This window comes from Lathamus discolor, chromosome 1 (assembly GCF_037157495.1).
Source record: "Lathamus discolor isolate bLatDis1 chromosome 1, bLatDis1.hap1, whole genome shotgun sequence".
Classification (NCBI taxonomy): Eukaryota; Metazoa; Chordata; class Aves; order Psittaciformes; family Psittacidae; genus Lathamus; species Lathamus discolor.
This window is the reverse complement of record NC_088884.1, coordinates 28,347,093-28,367,322: the sequence shown is the minus strand read 5'-3', so window position 1 is coordinate 28,367,322 and position 20,230 is coordinate 28,347,093. Positions and strand designations below refer to the sequence as shown.

Sequence of the window (20,230 nt, the reverse complement as noted above, 5' to 3'; positions counted from 1 at the left end):
TCTTAGTGTATAAGCATGTTATTAAACCTGAAGATAATTGATTCTGGTGGGTTATGTGTATCCTCCCCTTACCGCAGTCGAAGTTAGCACTTCTCCATGAGGGGAGGACTTCATAGTAGTTTCTGTCCTTAAGGAAATCACTTTTCTTTGTGGTGGAACTGATCTCAAAGTTACCATGCATGGCCAAACTTTTCTTGTAGCTTGCACTTAGTGTATTATACTAAGTATGAATTACTTGAGTAATTTTTGGTAATGCAGATGGTCAGTTTTTATTTAGTTGTGCTATATGCGTGCATCAAGTCAGATGGCTTTCATATCTCAGTGTTACTCTGCAAGTTTTACTGTATTTGATCTTAAACATCTACTGCTCCCTCCAGATGAATGTTAGGTCATGCATGCATTCATAGGCTGATAATTATCTGGGAAAAAACTTTGTAGAAACCAGTTTATGACTGCAGGCATACTTGGCTTTTTTCTTGTCCATCAATTTCTATGAAAAATCATTATTATCTAGCATTCTCTCCAAAGTTGAAATCTTTCTCTGGTTGCTCAAAGTCAGCCTGAGATTGTTAGTTCATCAAAGGTGGTGTCATTTCTGTATTGTAAACTTGATTCTCTATCTGCCTTATTTTTCTCCATATGTTGTAATCAGGCAAGTCATTCTTACCTCCACTCTCCACCTTCTGCCATGCTTGTCTGCTTGTATCTTCATCCTACCTGTGTAGGTGCAGAATACATATAGGTGTAGATATGTGGAGAACATACAAATATGTGTATAGGTGGAGAATGGAAATGAATTAGCTTCTCAGATTAGCTTCACAGCCTGCATGATCAACAGCAGTGATTTCTGTCGGTGACTGTGTCAGCTCAGTGAAAGCAGGAAATACGAGGTCAGTGAATGGAGATATTTGGAAATCCACCCTGAAACGTAGGTGGTCCAAACACTGCAGCTTTCTTCCAGCTTTGCTCATCCTCTGTTTTTGTTTACAAGTTTCCCCCAGACTTCCTGCCCAAGAATTCTTCCTTACAGCCTGCATAATAGGTTGGTGACAGCTGGCAGGAGGCACAGTTGGGCAATGAAGCTTTCACTGAAAAACATGAAAATATTTTCCTGGTATCCAAATAAAGATACAGATGCTTCTTGCATCTGACGCTGAAAATTAACTTCATTGTTTCCTGACCCAGTCCAATGACAAACCAGACTGCTGAAACTCACTGATGGTATGAAGCAGTTTTGTTGATGCCTTCAGATTTCTCAGCCTCTGCACCCTGACAAATTCTAAATGGAGTAATTGCCCCCTTCCTTTTTTTTGGTAAACAGGAGGGAGGACTTGATACAATTTCTGTTCTTTTTGGTGCTTATCCTTGAAACACCTATTTTTCATAAGAAGTTGTTTCACCTCTGGAAAAATAGCTTGTGTATGAGGGAGGATGTTCATCTCTGGGTAGAATTCTGTCCCTTCTCCGAGTGACAACTGATCATTAGTGAGAAGTCTCCAGTTTGCCCTGAATCCAGGAAGGTCACCTGAAATTCCAACTATGCTAGTGATATTTTTACCCTCAAATCTAGGAAAACCATGAGCTCCTGGGGAAACTGAAATGCTAATCAGTAACCACTAGTTGCTGACCAGATACTTCCACTGGGATGCTGTGAATTGCTGTATGAATTTTGACTTGTGTCATCTTTGACTTCAGGTAGAGTACATGTGCTTCTGAAGCCCTAGGTAAGAATTCATGTTGGTCCTAAAATCAGCTTTTTCCTTAATGCAGTTTATGCTCTTATTGCCTTTATGAAAGGAATTTAAGTATTTTTCTCTTTTAATAGTGTTTCAGCTGAGAGTGCTTGCTGCATTTATGCAAGTCATAATGTTAGAGTTGAAACCTTAAAAATGTCAACAGGGTGGTGATGCAGTTGTTTTTTCCCCAGGTATTACTTCTTAACTCCAATAGATTTGGCCTGGAACCTGGCCAGACCAGAACTATTTAAATAGCTTGTTGTAACAGCATCCTCCATGTGCGACAGTTGGTCTAGCATGGATTTTCTTTGTATTTTACATGTAGAAGGGTACCTATTGGTTTTGCTGTACATGCCCTGGTGCTTATTCTGTTTCCATTATTGTTTTTTGTCTCTCTGCAAAAATGAGCATTAGCAAATGAAATTAGGAAGAAGCTGAACATAGCATGTTCCCATGGGGCATCTTTAGGGATACCTGGGAGGATCTGAAAGCAAGCTGCTGCAGTGGATGTATTTTTAGTAGATGGTTATGCTGATTCTGTTATAATAGTGATTTTCTGTTATAGGAGGGTGTAGGTAGACCAACTCTAAAGAAAGGATTGTTTTGGTGCCTATCCAGCTTTTACTTATTTTTTATTTAGACTTCATTTGTTGACTAGGGCAGGTTCTCCTTGTGTTCTTCAGTGCTACAGGGATCTACTTTATTGTGTTATGCCTGAAACTCCAGAGTGGCTGGAACATAAAAATTCATATAGGCTATATGAGAATCCTCCAGAAACTGGAAGATTTGGAAGCTGTTATGAGCATCAGCTTTTCATAATCTCCAGCGCTTGTGATAAAAAACATTTCTTAGGATCAAAGCCCAAGAGATTACCATCTGTTCTCTGACTTTTTATATTGTAAATTATTACTTCAGCCACTGCTAATACTTAAGCAGGTGGTTGATTTGGAATTGCTGCTCCAGCAAGATATGATCTGCAGTAGATCATGTATTTTGCTTGTTGTCCCTGGACCCCAGACATGAACCATGTGTCCACTACACTGTGGATTTTAGACAGTTTGGTAAAAATGGCCATACTGTGTCAGACAAAGCCTATTTTGCCACCATTCTGCTTTGATAGTGGCCAACACATGGTGGGTCACACCTATGCTTCTGGTTTTGCGCCTGACATTTTATACAGGGCTTTTGCTGTCTTGTTTTTGAAACAACCATGTTCTCTGCTCGCCTTCATTGTGGCACTTCTGATTTTGTGAAACCTTTTTGCATTCTCACTCCTAATCTTTTTTTTCCTCCACCTTGAGCAGGCTGTACTTGATTTGTTGTTTTCATCTGTAGCTAAAGCAGAGGCCTATTATGATAACGAAGGCAGAATCACACTAAACAGACTGTTAATACTAGCTTGTTGTGACTCCAGACATAAGTACACTAATATGGTATAATTGTATATGCATTTTAGTACCCATGGGCCTTGTAAAAATAGTGTTATTAGTGCTGTATGTTGGAATCATTCCATTGATTTGATTGTTCTTTTTGTCCTTTTCTCAATCTTCCCCCATTTCTACTGTATTCCTATTTTTTTGAGATGAGGGTGAGAAAGCAAAGGGGACCAGAACTGCATACAGCTCTTATCAATCATAGAATAGTTTGGATTGGAAGGGACTTTTAAATCATCCAGTTCCAACCTCCCCTGCTACAGGCAGGGACACCTTCTGCTAAACCAAGTTGCTCCAAACTATGTCCAGCCTGGCCTTGAACACTGCCAGGGATGGGGCAGCCACAGCTTCTCTGGGCAACCTGTGCCAGGACCTCACCAGCCTCACAGGGAAGAGGTTCTTCCTTATATGCAAGGTAATCTACTCTCTTTTAGTTTAAAACCGTTGCCTCTTGTCCTGTCACTACAGACCCTGGTACAAAGTCTCTCCCCATCTATCTTCTAAGCTGTCTCTAATATACTGAAAGGCTGGAATAAGGTCTCCCTTATTGCTATGTCTTATTTCATACCAGTTATGGGAGTAGTCAAGTATTTTACACTTGCTGATTTCAATATTGGTTTGCGTTCTCTGTAGAATTTACAAATTCAAGGTAAAAGCTGTCAGTCCAGTGTGACTGAGAGGTTCTGAGAGGTTCTTGATTAATGAAGCCTAGGACTAAAATTGCAAAAAGGGGTGGATCTGCTGTTGTTAGTAGGGAGATAGCAGAGTTTCACAGGATCTGTATATAAGGAGGCTTTTCAGTCACTCTTTAAGATAACTGTGAAAATAGTACTTGTAATAAATGTTGGAAAGCAATTGAGGTTTTAATAGGATTAGAATGAAGTGCGCTATCTTACAGTGTCATGATTGTCTGTTAATTCCTAATAAATTTTTGGGGTGGGGTGGGTTTTTTTGGGGGTATTTTTTGACTACTGTGAGTGCCAAACCTTCTTTTTCATTATTATTGGTTGTAATAACCAGTACCAGCACAAATTTTAGAATGATGTAGGTTTCATGTAAGCATCATGGATCTCTGATGGGTGCCTAATCCAGTCCCGAATCAAATCAGGCCAAATCACATCAGGTTGTTCAGGAAGCTGTCTGCGTATCTCTTTCTGCGTTTGACCACTTCCACGGGTCCAGATAAACAGACTTCACATCTGGTCCAAATCTTATGCATTGCAACTTGTCTTTTGACTTTCGTCCTACCCCTGCACACCTCCGGGGAATCTGGGTCTGTCCTCTCTTTGGCCCTCTGCAGGTGGCTGTAGGTAACAGAAATCTTTACCTTCTCTTTAAAAAACTGAACAACCCCAGTTGTTTCAGCATCTCCTCCTATGTCATGAGTTCTGGCCACGTCCACCTTGGTGGTTCTCCTCCAGGCTCATGAAGCAAGGTGTTGTGCTGCTTGTAGCTGTGGGTCTCGCAAGTGCTGTGTAGAGGGGAAGAACTACCTGCTGGCAATGCGCCTGCTCCTCCTTCCAGGATGCGGTTGGCTTCTCTGCTGAAAAACATGCTGTGGTTGTTTTAGAGCCCTGTGTGTTTCCGATAGTGGATGGTTAATACTAAAAGGTAGCAAATTAGCTAGTACTTTTAGGTAAGGTATGCTCTTAGGCTGCAGTTCAGTGAACTGTTTGAGTATCTGCCCTTCTGTCTTCAGTGGAACTCAACTTTGTGCTCAAGTTGAAATGCTTCAGTGTAAAAAAATCAGTGTTGAAGCAGTTTCTAAAGAGTTATTTTAACTTGAAACTGGTCTGCTGGTCTGTCATCTATACACCCATTGATGGTGCTCTCTTGTTGTTAGGAAGCCAAACTTGAAAGTCCTTTGACTTTAACCTACAGTGATTTTTTGATTTTTCTCCTCTCTGATAGTTTTGGAACCCAACTGAGCTGTGCTATAATGATACTGATTTCAAAACAGATTTTTCAAACGTTTAGATACGGATCTCATCTCTAATTTAACTTTTCTCCTTTTATTTTTAATGAAGCTTTTATTGCTAATGGCGTCTGAATTTTAAATAAGTGAGAGGAGTTTTTCAGGTCCGTTAGATAAATGTGGTTTTTTTTTTTTTTTTAACTTTTTTTAAGGAGATGGTATGAACTAAATATACCATTAATAAAAAAGAGTAACACACAACAGATTGCATCCATAAGTTTCTATGGAGACTTACACTGACCGCCAGGCTCCTTTCTCAGTTCTATTAAATTTCCTTTTTCTCCTCTTCCCTCCTGGGAACGTGTCCCTGTGTTGTATTCTTTTGGAGGGCAAAGACTGGAAATCTGTTTTCACTGTTAAACTACTGGCTTAGGGCATGAAACAAAGGATGGAGGGGGAAAAGTAATATCACTGAAGTAAGGTTTTTGGCAGAAAAAAACCCTAAAAAATGTAAGGCTTGAAGTGTGTTGCCCAGGAAATTAACTGCAGTATCTGTATGATTGTTAATATAGGAACAGCTGGGAAGATCAGCTTGAGAGTAGGTTACTTACTGATTGGGTTGGAGGGAAGAGTCATCAGTTTTTCTGGTGCTCTTTTAATTAAAAAACAACAGCAACATCACCACCAACACACACAAAAGGCAAAAATCCCAAAAGCACTCTTGAAACTGCCCTTACTGCAGTTTCCTTTTAGGCATCCTTCCTCAACCTAAACCGAAGGGAAAAAAAAGCTTTTTAATTCCAGATTGCTAAGTACTCTGCACTGCACTTTGTTGCTTGATGAGAGTAGAGAAGCTCTTCAGGCTGTTACAACACTTGGCTTATTTTGGTTGTGTCTGTGTGATGCTACATCACCTTATCTTTCCTCGCCTGCTTTCTTTAATGAGGGTCACATCACTGCTTCCTGTGTAAAGCAGTTCTAGAGCAGACCATGTGAAGAAATGTTTGTTTGCTAAAACCACACTGCAGGCTGCAGGTATGCACAAGTCCACCTTGATACCTTATTGCTTTGTTTCTAAGGTGCCTACCAGAGCTAGAAGGAAAGCACAGTGTGATCCTTGCTTTTCTCTGTCCCTACCCCAGTCTTCCTATCCAAGAAACAGGTCAGCCTTCCTTTCCTCATTCCCCCACTCCAGAGGTCTGACAGTGCCACTCTGGGGTTCCTCTTCCACCCGCATGGACTCTTCATCTGTGCCGCCTCTCAGCTCTGGCTGGCATCATCTACATACCCGTTCTTCTCTGTTTGCTATCTGTTTTGTCATGGTTTCTCCAGCTTTAAAGGACTTCATTACAGTACTTCCTGTTTTCTATAAAGAACATGTCATGCAGAGCCAAAATGAGCTCCTTTTGTTGCTTCCCTGCTTGCCACTGCTTCTTGTCCTATTCAGAGGTATTCTTAACTGCTGCCGCCTTTGTGCAAGTACTCAGTCATATAGATTTTCCATCACCAAAGCTTTATATCAAAGAATGTAGTATCAAGGGAAAGATAGTTTTTTTTCCCTTTACAGATAAAACTGCTTTGTTTTCAGGATTCCCAAAAGACCAGCTCAACTTGCTGTCAAAAAGAAACAAACCCAAAAAATCTTTATTCTTAGTGTTTCTGTTCTGAGTGTGTGGATTAAAAAGATCTTTTGGAGGGACTATTTATTTGAAATAGAGGTTTCCTGAGAAAAAACCCCAACCTTTCAGTTCATCTGGGCATGATAAAACTCCCTGGACGGCTTAATTCTCTAGAACCAAAGTGGTTCTGTCTAATTAGCTTTTATTTGCTTTTAGAGCAGGGTGTCTTATTATACCATTGGATGTATTTGGTGTGGAAAACTTAAAACCTCTGACTTATTAAGCAGGCTGACAGTCTTTTCTCATTCGTGGCTGACTGGGGGCTATGCATAAATAAAACCCACAACACCAAAAAAAACCCCAAACAAACAAACAGAAATGGACTCAAGCAAGCAACCTTCTTTTGAGCTTTCTCAGAGGATTAGAGAACTATATGAGGTAGGAAGTTTCCTGCTTTACTAGGAATGGTTCTTCCAGTGTTACTGCAAACATTGTGAGACAGTGGGGAAGAGCCTGGTACTTCAGTAAAATTGTTCTGTATCTTCTTCGGATAAATATTGCAGTTTTGATCTTGTGATTTGGTAAATTTTACAGAAAGGAAAAATGAATGCAGTTGATATTTTTAGAAAATATTCATGTCATAGTCCAGGACAGAAGGGGCATTTGCTTTAGTGTATCATTCATATGCAGAAAACAAGCTAGCTCTAAGTGCTTTAGAGGAGCAGTTTTAGATGGAGGAATGTTCTGCAGATGATGCAGAGAAAGCTGGACTGGAAGCTGTCTTTTTGTAAGGAAAGGCACAACAGAAAAGATTCCAGTATCTGTTTTCTGTTATCCAGATCACCAGCCTGAATTTTCTTTTTTTGGTCCAATTTCTAACTGTAGACTGGTTCTTTGAAGATTTAGCTGGATGGAAGAGAGGGTGTTGACTGGCATTAGGACAAGAACAGGTCCGAGAAACTAATCTGAAGGTTGAGCTTAATTGATGCTAAACTGATTAGTGACTGCCTTGTTGCTTGGCTAAGCCTGCCTTTTTGGAAACAATCCTCTACAGCAAGAGCACAAAATGCTGGCAGGAGTCCTACATAGTTTTAAGCTGTTGCTGCAAGCTGTTACCTAGATTAGCTGGCAAAAGAATGTTTGAACCTGCAAATGACTTTGGCAGAGCGTGGTCTCTAACCATAGTTTCCTGGCTGTGAAATTTTGCCAGGTATTGTACTAATAATTATAGGAAAGGGGATCATGAGATTTCCAGGCACCAGCTGTCTGCCTGCTTTTGCTGGCAGATTTTTAGGTTGATTTTATGTCTATCTACAATATTTTTCTTTCCCTGGAAGCATATACAGTAGATTTTCATAAGGAGATGTGGTGACATCATCAGTACCCGTTCTTCTGCTTTTTTAGCTTTCATTATTTAAATTCCTTTCAGAACTAGGGTTTGTTTTGTTGTTTTTGTAAAGCATCTCTATCTTGTAGTTAGCAGTGGATCACACCCAGCCTCCTGTGATTGCCTTGCAGTCCGTTTTACCCACAGAGGAAAATTAAAGTGCCTTACAGGTGATTCACAGTTTCTAAACCTAATTTTCTTATGGGTTGTAACAAGAGTAACAGCTAAAATAGAGGAAGCTGGCGTCACAAGTTTCGTATAACACTCTTAAAACATTTGGAAAGCATTGGAAACTCACTTTCCAGAGGCAATGATTTGACAAGAACAGCTCCTCTGCCCCTGTTTAGCTCAGCGTGAGCTGCTAAGGCTTTTTTGGATGTGAAGCCAGACTTCCAAATCCTATTTTTGCCCTTTAATTAGAAGGATGAATGTCTAGTTAGGTCGACAGTTTAGATCAGGCTAAGAAAAGGCCAGTTATACCACAGCAATCCACTTCATGTATCACCACTTCATGTAATGTCACCTTCTACAGCAGCAGTATCCTTATTTTTCCATTACTCTTTATCTATTGCTGCCATTTTGTACTCTTAGAGCAAGCTTCAGCTGCCCTTTACTGTCGCATATTTTGAACCCTTGTAAACACATGCATTAAGGAAATTTACTTCAGATAAAGTAATTATCTGAAACCGCAGCACAGAAAGTCCAACCAAATCTTGTCTCCTTAAATTAACCATGACATTATGATTATGGGTCTCATCCTTTTGACTTCATTTTAATTCATAGATTAGAAGAAGGAAAACCAACATCTTGGTGGCTTCTCAAGTTCAAATGGAGTAGTTCAAATGCAGGAATGTTTCTAAATCTCCTGTCTGAAGAGAAAACAACAGCAATTAAGGCTGAATTATCATAAGCAAAAAAACTACCAGCTTCTGGAGACAAATATCTCTTTTCTAACATACAAATTGTCAAATGTTATTTTTTTTGTGATGCATCTTTTGCCTCATCTGTTTCCCTCTGGTTCTGTGAGCAATTAGGTTGCTCCATTTTTTAAAGATTTCAGTTTTTAAACGATTTATTGGTTTGTGCCTTTTTAATCTATTGTAATAACCAACAGCAGACTGAATGGTTATCAGAAACGCCTGAAGTACAATTTCAGTTTTTGGAAGCCTAATTTTCAGAAGAAAAATGTATGCAGTTCATACATATGTGTATAATTTTAGTTTCGACCCATTCTCTGTTGATAACAAACATGTTTTGCTTAGAGTTGTTTATCTGCTTACTGTGTTCGTATATTACAACCTGTAAGAAGGCTGTAATATATGAACACAAGAGGAGATGAAAGGCAGGATTGATGATAGGAAAATTAAAAAAAAAAAAAAGGATAGTTGGGTTGAGGGCTAGGTAATTTTAATAAAAAGTTCCACACTCACTTTGTGCTTTAAAAACAGCCACCTTGCAGTCAAAGTCCTTTGGGTTTTTTAGTGGAGTTTGTAAAGCTCCTTTAATACAGAGATTAACGATTTCTTCTATTTTTTTTTTCGTTCAGTTTATTGGCTTGTAAACCTGAGGGCTGTGAATCTTATGAAAGAATATCCTTTAATTTTGTGTATGCCTATTGATATGTGTGGTTGCCATGGTACAGGTTTAGAGTAAAACTTTTAAATCTCTGACTTGAGGCATTATGATGATTTTTAGCATATTTTTTTTCTGATGCAATTAATCAGAAGTCTGAAAAGTTCTAAGTATGTACTGCATTTAGCTGACTGGATGCTCTGAAGATCTAAGGTCTAAACTTTACTACATGGTCTAAAGATTTCTGCAGGACCCCACTTCAGGCATACAAACCGATTTTGTGATGAAGTTTTGTTGAGAGTTCGTGACTCCCTCTGAGATGCAAGCATTGTCTGGGAACAGCTGCTTTAATTTCTAGCTATTCATTTTAATGCCTTCTTTCCAATTGTTTTGTACAATGCTGTATTGTGAGTAGAGTTTTATATAACTTTCATCAACTAGCTGAGTGGCTCAGGAATTGTTAGAAATCTTGTGTCAGTTCCTTAGGACATTTCTGCTTCCTTTCTTAACAGCTTCTGCTGTAGCATTCCAGCTTATTCAGTGAGCATAGTCATTGATGGTGGACTTGAAGATTTAGGTTGGCTGTAAGGTCCTTTGGAGGTAAAGATGCATTTTGAACTCCATTGAATGTTCATAAACATACGAAGTTTATGAAGAACAGATGATCTCTCTCTCATAGGCATTCAGCAGCCTGGGTTCATGACAGATGCTGCAGAATCAATTGCCAGAGAAAGAGTTTTAAGCCCAGCTCCTCCATGCTCAGGTGTGATGCCAAGTGTGGAAACCAGAGGGCTGTTGTTTGTGAATAAAGGCTCATAGTTGCATTTGTTAGAAATCCAGGAGTGTGTCTGAGGTCCGAACTGCTCCAGACCAGCAGTGAGTGCTGGTTTGTTGGTTTTCCACTTTGCCAATTGGACTGCTAAACCCTTTGATATACTTGTCTACCCAGCAATGCCATGTGTCTTGCTTGAGAATATATTGCCAGATATATAGATTGGCTCTATTTATCTGTCACTTGATTTTCTCAAAGACATTTGGAAGGTAGTGATGTGGCTGTATGGCAAGACAGGTGGGATGTACTGTCTGAATGTACAGCTGGAAAATCTGTCAGACTGCATTCTGCTGTTATTAATAAAGATGCAAAGCTCAGTTATGATACAATTGGGATATGAATTCAGAATGGGTTTTATGTAACTAAGTTTTGCCCTAGGTAGGTCTAATTATTTTTCAATGAAGAAAATATTATCAAACCCCCCTTTTTGAGTCTCTTCACAGTTTTCAACTATTTTGACCTGTAGCTATTGTGATCTGTGTTTGGTGTTCTGAGTGGGTATAGCAGATGTGGTAAGATGTATAAAACATAGAATTTTTCACCAGACTGTGTTTGCCCCAAATACCACTTTGGACAGCAAGAAATTTAAGTAAATAATGAAGTCAAGTATTTTACAGTTTTGCCTGATATATTATTTAAAAAACCCCAGCAAAATTAGCAAGGAACAGCACTTTCTCTGCCAGAAATATTTGCTCTTCTCTTCATTGAGAAACCATTTTCTGCTTTTCTGAATACAGCCTCATACCATTGCTACCAAAAGTATGGAAAAAATCATTTGTGCTCTCTCTGCTGGCTTTACAGCTGTGCAGAATAGATCTGCCCCATACCTTCAAAGTACCCACACTTGCAGTCGATTTGTGGAAATTGGGTCTTTGGAGGACTAGGGAGAGCACTGTATCTGCAAGATCCAGATCTGAGCAGTGGGTCACGGCGTTTCTGAAATAACCTTTCAATAACTCTGAGAATTTTTAAGAAAGGAAACAACAATGATATTCTGTGATAACTTTGAGTACCTTCAATTGCAGCAGATGTGCAATCTGTTAGTATGATATAGGAGAGTTATACACTGTGTACAAAACAGTTTCATTTTTTTTGCCTGGGCTTCCTGCAAATCATCTTTGTAGTACCATGCAGAAAAGCAGAAGTGAAATGATCTGGGGGGGTTGGACTAGATGATCTTTTTAGGTCCCTTCCAACCCTTGGGATTCTGTGATTCTGTGATTCTGTGATCGAGTTGTTCAGAAATAATTGCAATAATCCAAGTGTGTTTGAAACTAAGGTGCAAAGCCTGTTTTGCCGGGGAACGTTGTCTTGAGAGCGATCACTTAAGAACTATCACATATTTTTTTTTGTTGTGTGTGTTTTGTTTTGTTTTTAAGCTGGACCTGTGATCTGCAGAATGCTAACATACCCTCCAACTCGAAGAGCCTTAATTGTGGGTTGTGGTCTGCAGATGTTTCAACAACTGTCAGGGATTAACACCATCATGTATGTATTTACTGCTTGCTTCTCTTTATAAAGTATTAGAAAAAGATGGACCAGTAGCAGTTGTAGATGGGCTTCTGGAGAAAACCTGAAATGTGAAAAAAGGAGTGTGAGAGCTGGAATGCTGGTTTGAAATCTAGATATTGGTATATTTGGTGTCTTAGAAAATTGGTACAAGAGGGTGTTAGTGTGAGGGCAAACATTTACATAGAGATGAGAATGCAAATAGTACTCTTGGGGATATGTTATTGTATGTTAGGGTTTACAATCAAAGCTATGTATGTCACGACAAGAAAGTACACTTACGGTTTGAATTTGTGTGCAAAGAGATCAAAATGCAGTGAGTGTTAGGCTGTTGACCATGGTAGAACATTATTGTGAAGTGCTTAAAGAGGTAAGATGCTGAGGGAAGAAACATTTCCTATTATTACATGGTTGTTACGTGTATGAAGACTCAGTAAAGGTAGAAGTGAAGAACGGTATATTGGGTTTTGTGATAAGCTGTCAGCTCACGGGAGGAGTAGCTCTTGACAAATATGTAATGTACAAGGCCTGTCTTGAGGTGAAATTACTGTTGAGCTCTCCTGCAAGAGTAACTATAATGAGTAAGATATCCATATTGTTGTAAGAGCAAGTGTAAAATATATTGCAGTAACATCTTATAGAGAGACTACACCTAAGGGAGCAAGCTTTTTAGGAAATTGTTTAAAGGGACACCTGAAAGAATAAAGCTTTTAGTGGTATCGAGAGCTACCATATTAAATGGTGGAGTAAATATCTGCCATCTATCACAAGGAGTGAAAAAAACCCCCCAAACCCAGAATTATTAAACTGCAAAGGAGGGAAGTCTGTAACAGGCAAAGAGAGACTTCATAAAGTAGAAATTGTGACCGAATGTGGAAACATTTGGATGCAAAACTACTAAGTCGTGTGAAAACCAGAACACAGGCACAGAAAGAGCTTTGAGAAACTATTCAGGCACATAAGAAACAACACACCTAATAATCTCCAGGCCCAATAAGGATCAAGGCGTGAGAACACTTGCAGAAAATGAATCTTTAGCACCAACTCTTACAAAGACTCTTTTTGCATTTGTGTTGATTATATAGGGTGTATGAGTCTTCCTGCCCATACTTAAGATATCTCAGATGGTCTGTTTCAAATTCAAGTGTTAGTAGAAGAACTTTTAGAACAAGCTGATTAAAATGATTAGTAACAAATTGCCTAGACTCATCAGGGTACACCCAACAGGTCTGGAGTAACTCAAATACGTAATCTGCATGAAGCTACACCCCAGAAAGTTTTATTTCTGTCCTTATCAAAAATAATGAAAACTGTCATGGAATCAAATGAGAAGATGCGTGCTTGTAAATGAGAAAAATGAATGTGTACATGGAAAATATAAAATATGAAGAGCAAATATGACTGTTTTAAACAGATTGTAACTAGCTAGGTGCAAGTTTGTGGTCATGTTAGAAGTATATCTCCCATATGATCTAACCATCCTATTTGAAGACAGCTGCTGCCAAAACTTCTTGAAGAAACGAGATGGTCTCAAAGGTAAGAGAGAAGCCCTCTCAGATTAATAACTTGTTAAGATAGGGAAATAAGAAAAGGTAAGAACAGAGGACAGTTATCATAAGATGAGAGTAGACTCCTAGAGGGATCTATGTGGATTTTTTTGCTGCTTTAATAAGTCTGTGAAAGGGCTAACCAGCAAAATAACAGTTTGTACTCATGCACCATTCATGATTCCCTCCAAATCTGTGAGCATGAACAGTTATAGGAAGATAATACAAGATAACAAGTTAATAAATTGGCAAGTGCATTAACCGTACAGTGTTATACAATAATGCTTGTAGGAGGGAACTGGCTAACTAACATGCATGGCAGTCTAAATTGTTACTACTCAATAAAGAGATCTTCAAGTTGCATTATAATTCTATGATGACATCCATGACTAATCTGGAAACTGATCTGCAAACAGCAGGATAAACCAAGTTATATGGGGAAAGAGATACCTGTATGTGAACAGGATGGTTAGGACTCTGCAGCTTGGAAACCAGATGGGCTTAGAAGAAACACAAGAGGATTATAAAGCTACTAATGTTGTGGAGAAGATGGGCAGAGCATGACTATTCATCATTTCTTATAACACGGTTTTCAAGACTTCTAGCTCTTACGCAGCAGTAGGTTTAAAATAAACATTTTTTCACACAGCGCATAATTGCACAGTGGAGCTCATTGCCACAGGATGCTACAGATGCCAAATGTAGAAGTTTAGAAGTTAACTGGGGGAACTTATATAATAGACATTATTAAAATGTTATTAAACATGATATGGTTGCAACTGATGGCCAAGGACAGTCATTCTCACATCTTGGTTTATACTACTTTAGGATACCTTATTAGGCTAGAACAAAAAAATCGGCAGTTCACAAGGTTTAAGACACTGGTAGGTTGACTGTTTATTTTAAACTTCATATGTTTTAAAATCTCAAACTCCTTTCTGTGTAGGAGGTTTTACAGATAGTTTGGGATTGACCTAATTTGCTTGCGTATGTGTAGGAGGACAGAATTACAACTATAAACCAGTTGAATCTTAGCTTTAAAATAAGAAAATGCCTGTAATAAACACAGGAAGGCACTGTTGTTAAAGGACTGGCTTGTAAACCATTTGTAATATTCAATATTTTTTAATAATCCAGTATAACTACATTTTTAGTTATCAGGTATGCAAGGCAAGCAGTCTCCTATGAAAGGACATTTTTCAAATGTAAGTAAGCAGCTGTCTGTTGATGGTTTGCTTACTTAGAAATTGGTGATTGCTTTTTAATGCAGTAATTGAATGGTACCTTAAGGAACTGTCAGATTGCATTAACTCTCTAAGCACTATTTTCCTCTCTGTAATGTTAAGTTATGACATTCTGGGATTGCTGTTCTGTTGCAGCAGGGGAACAGGCATTGGTTGTGGTTGGAGGTTGTAGGATTTTGTTGGCTTTCCTTCAGTGGTTTTGCAAGCTTGTTTACCAAAAACGGTCACAAAAAATGCTTGATGGTTGGTGTTCACTGTCTCTTTGGTACTGCTGTGAATCCTCTTTTCTTGGTATACCCCTTTCTAGGCTGTAGGAGAAGAAGCTGATGACCTTGACTTGCTGTTGCCTGGCTTTCCCTAGCAGAGAATTTAGCTTCTGATTCTCTTTCTCCTTATGTATTTCCATGGGACACTTCTACACTGTGACCAGCTAACATGGCAGCATCCGTGATGGGCCCTGACTTGTTCTAATCTTCTGTCTTGAGGTTTTTCACTATTTCTGCTACAAAAGTATTTGTTAGATCTTGTATTTCACTGTAAGAAAGTGAGGCCACAGGAGTGAGTTTGTGTGTCTGAAAAGCTTGTTTTTTTAAAAAACAGAACGTAATGAAATCACAAAGCAGGAAAGTGAAATGAAAATACGAGGAAGAAAACACAAAATTATTTAGTACTTCCCCAATTTGTATATGCTTTCCTGAGTAACTCTTCTATCTAAGAAAACAAGTGTTTGAACCAAAAAGTGTGAGTGTTATATGTAGGAAATTATGTAGAGGAATTTTGCAGGGGTCTAAAAATAATGACTGAGCGTACCCAGCAGTAGAAGACATCCTAAAAAGCATTAAAATATCTACAAGAAACACATGGAGCTAACAACAAAACCTAGGGCTGTCATGATTAAGGAGTCTGTTCTGTGTTTTCTGATTAAAAATTGCATATCAACATTGAAGCCCATGAGAGCAACAAAGTCCGTCTGTAGTTGGATTCCTCTTGAGGATAGGGAGAGGAGAACTAAAAGAACTTTTGTAAGAGTTGTTGAAGACTGTAGTCTGTCCATCTCACTGTGTGATAAACTGATCTAGTTTGTGCACAGAAATAGTTTCATATTGCGTTTGAATCAGCCATGTATGTATATAACCTCCAGCCAGGAGGAACCAGGAGTTCTCATCACGTAGAGGATGTTACTGAGATAGTGAGAGCGTCATGTGGAGCAACCTCTGCATTGAGGAGGTGGATCTAAAAGAGAAGCAAAATTTAAAAATAGGCTAAGGAGATTGACTCTCACAGGAACAAATTCTAACATGATAAATTTAGTCAGTAAAAGAATAAAGCTCAGTGATCTATTGCTTTGATTCCTTTTTTTCTTAAAAACAAGGGTGCCACTGCTGTTCGATAGAGAGCCTGAAGCAGGAAAAAAACGTTTCTTTTTTGTCATGGCTTTTGCCAGCTTATCTGACCTGTAAAAGATGTGTTTTTAGATGTTAGTGTCTCACACTGGTATGAGCGGATCTGAAATGGGTTAACTTTTGCATTTCTTATCATTATGGTGTTGTCTCATCTTGAAAAGGGAAGCTCAGTGTTTCTGGCCTGGAGTTGCAAATTTGGCTCACAGGAGGCTGAAAAAGACCCTGTGAAGGAAACTATATTCCAAGAGAGCAGTTACTACAAATTAGCTTTTTAATAGTAACATATCCCAGGATTGTATTGAAACAGTGGTGTGCAGATATTTTCAAGCCCACAGTGGCCCATAGTTAAAACTTGAGGGAGGACCAATTTGAAGTCAAAACTTGAAGCCGATTTTCCCCATCAGTTTCTTCTTTAAAAAAAAAAAATTTTTTTTTTTAAAAAAGAAGAAAATCCTTTTAGGGGTGGGAAGAAGAGAAGGCTTGAAGGATTTGACTTTTTCAAATTGGTGAAAACCATGAATAGAGTACATAGATGTATTTGCTGTATGCTAATGTTCCTGCAGGACGAGGACTTCTGAAATCATTTCTGGTACTGTGCAGCTTCATTGCAGTCAAAAACCCCAGACAAACATGGGGAAGAAAGCTTTTGGGAAAAATCCTCAATTACCTTGAATAGTAAGCAGTAATTTAGCCATAATTGGAGAGAGTTCAGTATTGTCCTGTCAGAACTGCTCATAGGTAATGTGGCCTGTGCTGGAGTTCCTGCTGCTCTTTTGGGGGCTTGCTAGTTTTGAGTGAACTGATGGACATTCACACAGGCTGCCTGTGCCCTCCAGACTATAATCTGAGATAAGATTGAGGAGAGAGCTGTATCCTCCTGATTATTCTCATTCTTATGAAACTTACGGGGACTTGTTGAAAGCCAAACAAAATATTTTGTTCTGCAGTGGAAATACTGGGTTGATGTGATGCTACTTTCGTAATTTGCCGTTATTTTCTCACATTGTGTTAGAAAAGCTTTCTGCAACAGAAAAGCGGTATAATGTGTCAACAGGGAGAGCTCATGGCCTTCAGCATTTTTGTTAAGCTGTTTGCTGGTATATGTGATCTGTTATTCCTAGTTAATAAAATGTTTATTTATTGTTAAGATATCCTTGCATCTCCTCAAAGTTGAGTGAATCCACATGTAAAATGTATTGGTGTTTGGATTTGGTTCACAGATGCTTTTGAGCTCTAAGAGTCTTGCTTTTTTAATCTGTGCAAGCAAACAAAAGAATAACAATAAAAAGATGATAAGAAGAAGCATTTTTTTCAGCTGGTGAAGAAAAAGTGACTGGAAGAAAATACTGAATGAAAAGGAAAAAAGCTCAGAGTAATAAGATGGGGAAAAAAAGCTGGATAAAATAAAGAAGGAAAAGACAAAAGGGGACAAAAGGAGATTATGTAACAAGTGGAAATTGAAGGTTTGAAGATAAGAATATTAAAACAATTAACATGAAAAGTGGTTGGATATTGTACTGAATGTAAATGAAAGAATGAAAGAGGACAGGAGTGGGACTGGAAAGAAGCCAGGATACTTCTGGAGTTTAGTAGAGGCTAGAGAGGAGTTTAATGGGAGCAAAGCACATTTCCCGACAGGTTTAATCACTGGGTCTATTGTGCAGCAGTTGCAGAGCTGGAACCCATGAGGAGCTGTAAACCTTTGCTTCTGTTTGCTGAAGCAAGCATGAGGCAGCATGTACCTCTGCAGCCTTAGAACTGAACAGAGGAGCAAGGCTTGCAGCAGCACTTGATACTTCTGCTTTAGAGGGTTGTGTGACTTGACCCCAGAGGGATGGTGAAAGTCCAAACTGAGACACTTGTCTTTAAGTTACAATTTTTAAACTTTCCTGAAATGAAATACTGAATAGGTAGCATAGGAGAGTGACCTTTCAACTCTTTTTTTGTTGAATATCTTTACATAAATAACTTGTTTTGTGAATTACAGCACAAGTAGTAGCAACCTTCTCTACTCTTTCAGCATCAGCGGCCATAGAGAGATTTATCATTAATGTATTTACAAATTATGACAGGTTTATAATGAGTAAGTTAGTCATTGAACTGAGACTTTGCTATAGCATTGGCTGTTGATTTGGATATTGGAAAATAGTTGAGATCTGTAAATAAGAGTTCTGCTGGCAAAAAGTAACGGTGGGTCACATTCTTCTTGCGCTTTGTATTCCAGAATTGATTTAAAAACAAACAAGCAAAAAAACCCCCCACAAAAAAAAAACCCCAATGAAACAGCAAACAGGACAAAGCAAGACCCAAACCTTACACAATGCTAAAATGTCATCCAAGAGCCACAGCAGTTACTGAAGAACAATTTATCTTTTATTGTAATTTCAACTTAGATTTAAATTGGGCCACAGTAATTACCAAGCAGACGGTCATGTAGCCTTTATTTTCCCATGGCCAGTAACTTCTCGCCTCATTTGTTCTTGAATACTCAGACGAAAGTGTGCTTTCTGTCTGACTGAGGGAGAGACAATTACATTAATGTCTTTTCAGATATGAACTTCATAACGTTGTCAAGATAATTGAGGAGTCTTGGTAATTGACAGGTCTAATTTTCTCTGATGCCTCCATAACACTGAGGCTGCTTCTTGCTGAAGTTTTCATCCTTCAATATTTTTTTGTGAGTAAACTGTCTTGTTTATAGCTTTGTCTTAAAGTTTGCATTTTCCCCTTAGGCTTCAGAAGATGTTTAATAAAACAAAAGAAACCATATGTTGCCTGTCCACTTGCTTTTCAGATAATAGTCCATCAAATATTTTATTAGGTTTAAAAAATACTTCCAATAACTTTCTTTTTTGAGAAGTGACCCTTCATTTCGTGATTCTGTCCTTCCTTCATATTGCAGGGTGCTTTATATAGTACTGCAAAGTGTTAATCTACAAATCTTCAGTAGAGGAAAGAGATGTTTTTTGATAGACTGCAAATATGTTTTGAAAAGCAGATAGACAGAAGTCTAGTCAATCCCTCTAGGAAAGGTGATTCTCCTCTTACACCAAATGTCTCTGTTGAATCTGCTGTACAGAAATGATGTGATTAACTTATAACAGCTCTTGAGAGGAACAAATTGTAGTTAATAAATAAAAGTAATTTCATATTACTCAGTGTAAAACATTCTAAATGAGAGATTATGGAAGCTGCCTTCATCAGTTTCATAGTACTTGAAATACTTCAAACATAGTTTCATTGAAGTACAATGAAACCCTGTTATTTTGAAAGGTTGGCATATTCAGCAGCCATTTTTCCACAGGTAGTGTACTGTTATCGCAGCTGAGCCGGTTTCTTTTAAAATAAAGAGTGTATTAAAAAGAAAATATGTATTTAAAAGCTCCGAACAGCTGATAGTCACTAACTGGTTCTTATTGGACACTGGTTTCTTGCATAGAAACCAGCTTATAGGGTAAGTTTTCCAAGCCCTGGAGCATAGATTCCCCCTCTTCCTCCCTCCCCCCCCCACCAGTAAATTGACAGATCTGAACAGAAACAGTCTACAAGCCAGCAGTTAAGGTGCTGGTGGGGCAGGTAACAGAAATGATAAACACATTTTGATCAAATGCTGTCTGCAGGAGCCACAGGCAGTATTTACAACAGCTGGGAAATGGCCACATTAAGAGAGTCAATCCTTCCCACTCCCGCTTTCTGTTTGCCTTCACCTCTCCCTCAGTGTCGGTCAAGGATAAGTCTGACCATAGTTTCTCCAGGCCCTGCTCTGATTATGTTTCTTCTTGATCAGTACAAAATACCCATGTGGGAAGGGAATATTACCTGGTAATGGGAGTTTGCCTCAGTTAATCTGCTAGGAAGTGGCTGAAGTATAAATGTGTGACGGCAGGATGCCAATAGCTATATCCAAGAACTAAAACCAAACAAGCAAAGCATTGGCCTAAGGAAAACTGCAGCAGGTCTGAGGAAAAAAAGTAAGAACCCTTTCCAGGGAGGAAACAGGCTGCTGGCTCCCTCAGGGGTGAATTAACATGGC

General features: G+C 38.8%; 1 protein-coding gene across 2 annotated transcripts in view; it reads left to right on the top strand.

Annotated features, from left to right (window-relative positions):
* The window catches only part of SLC2A13 (solute carrier family 2 member 13), a 160,961-nt gene that overhangs the window by 60,499 nt on the left and 80,232 nt on the right, over nucleotides 1-20,230 (top strand). For both annotated transcript variants that reach the window (XM_065665747.1, XM_065665738.1), the window contains exon 4: nucleotides 11,874-11,982. In XM_065665747.1, coding sequence (XP_065521819.1) covers nucleotides 11,874-11,982 — 109 coding nt within the window. The remainder of the gene's footprint in view (nucleotides 1-11,873; nucleotides 11,983-20,230) is intronic.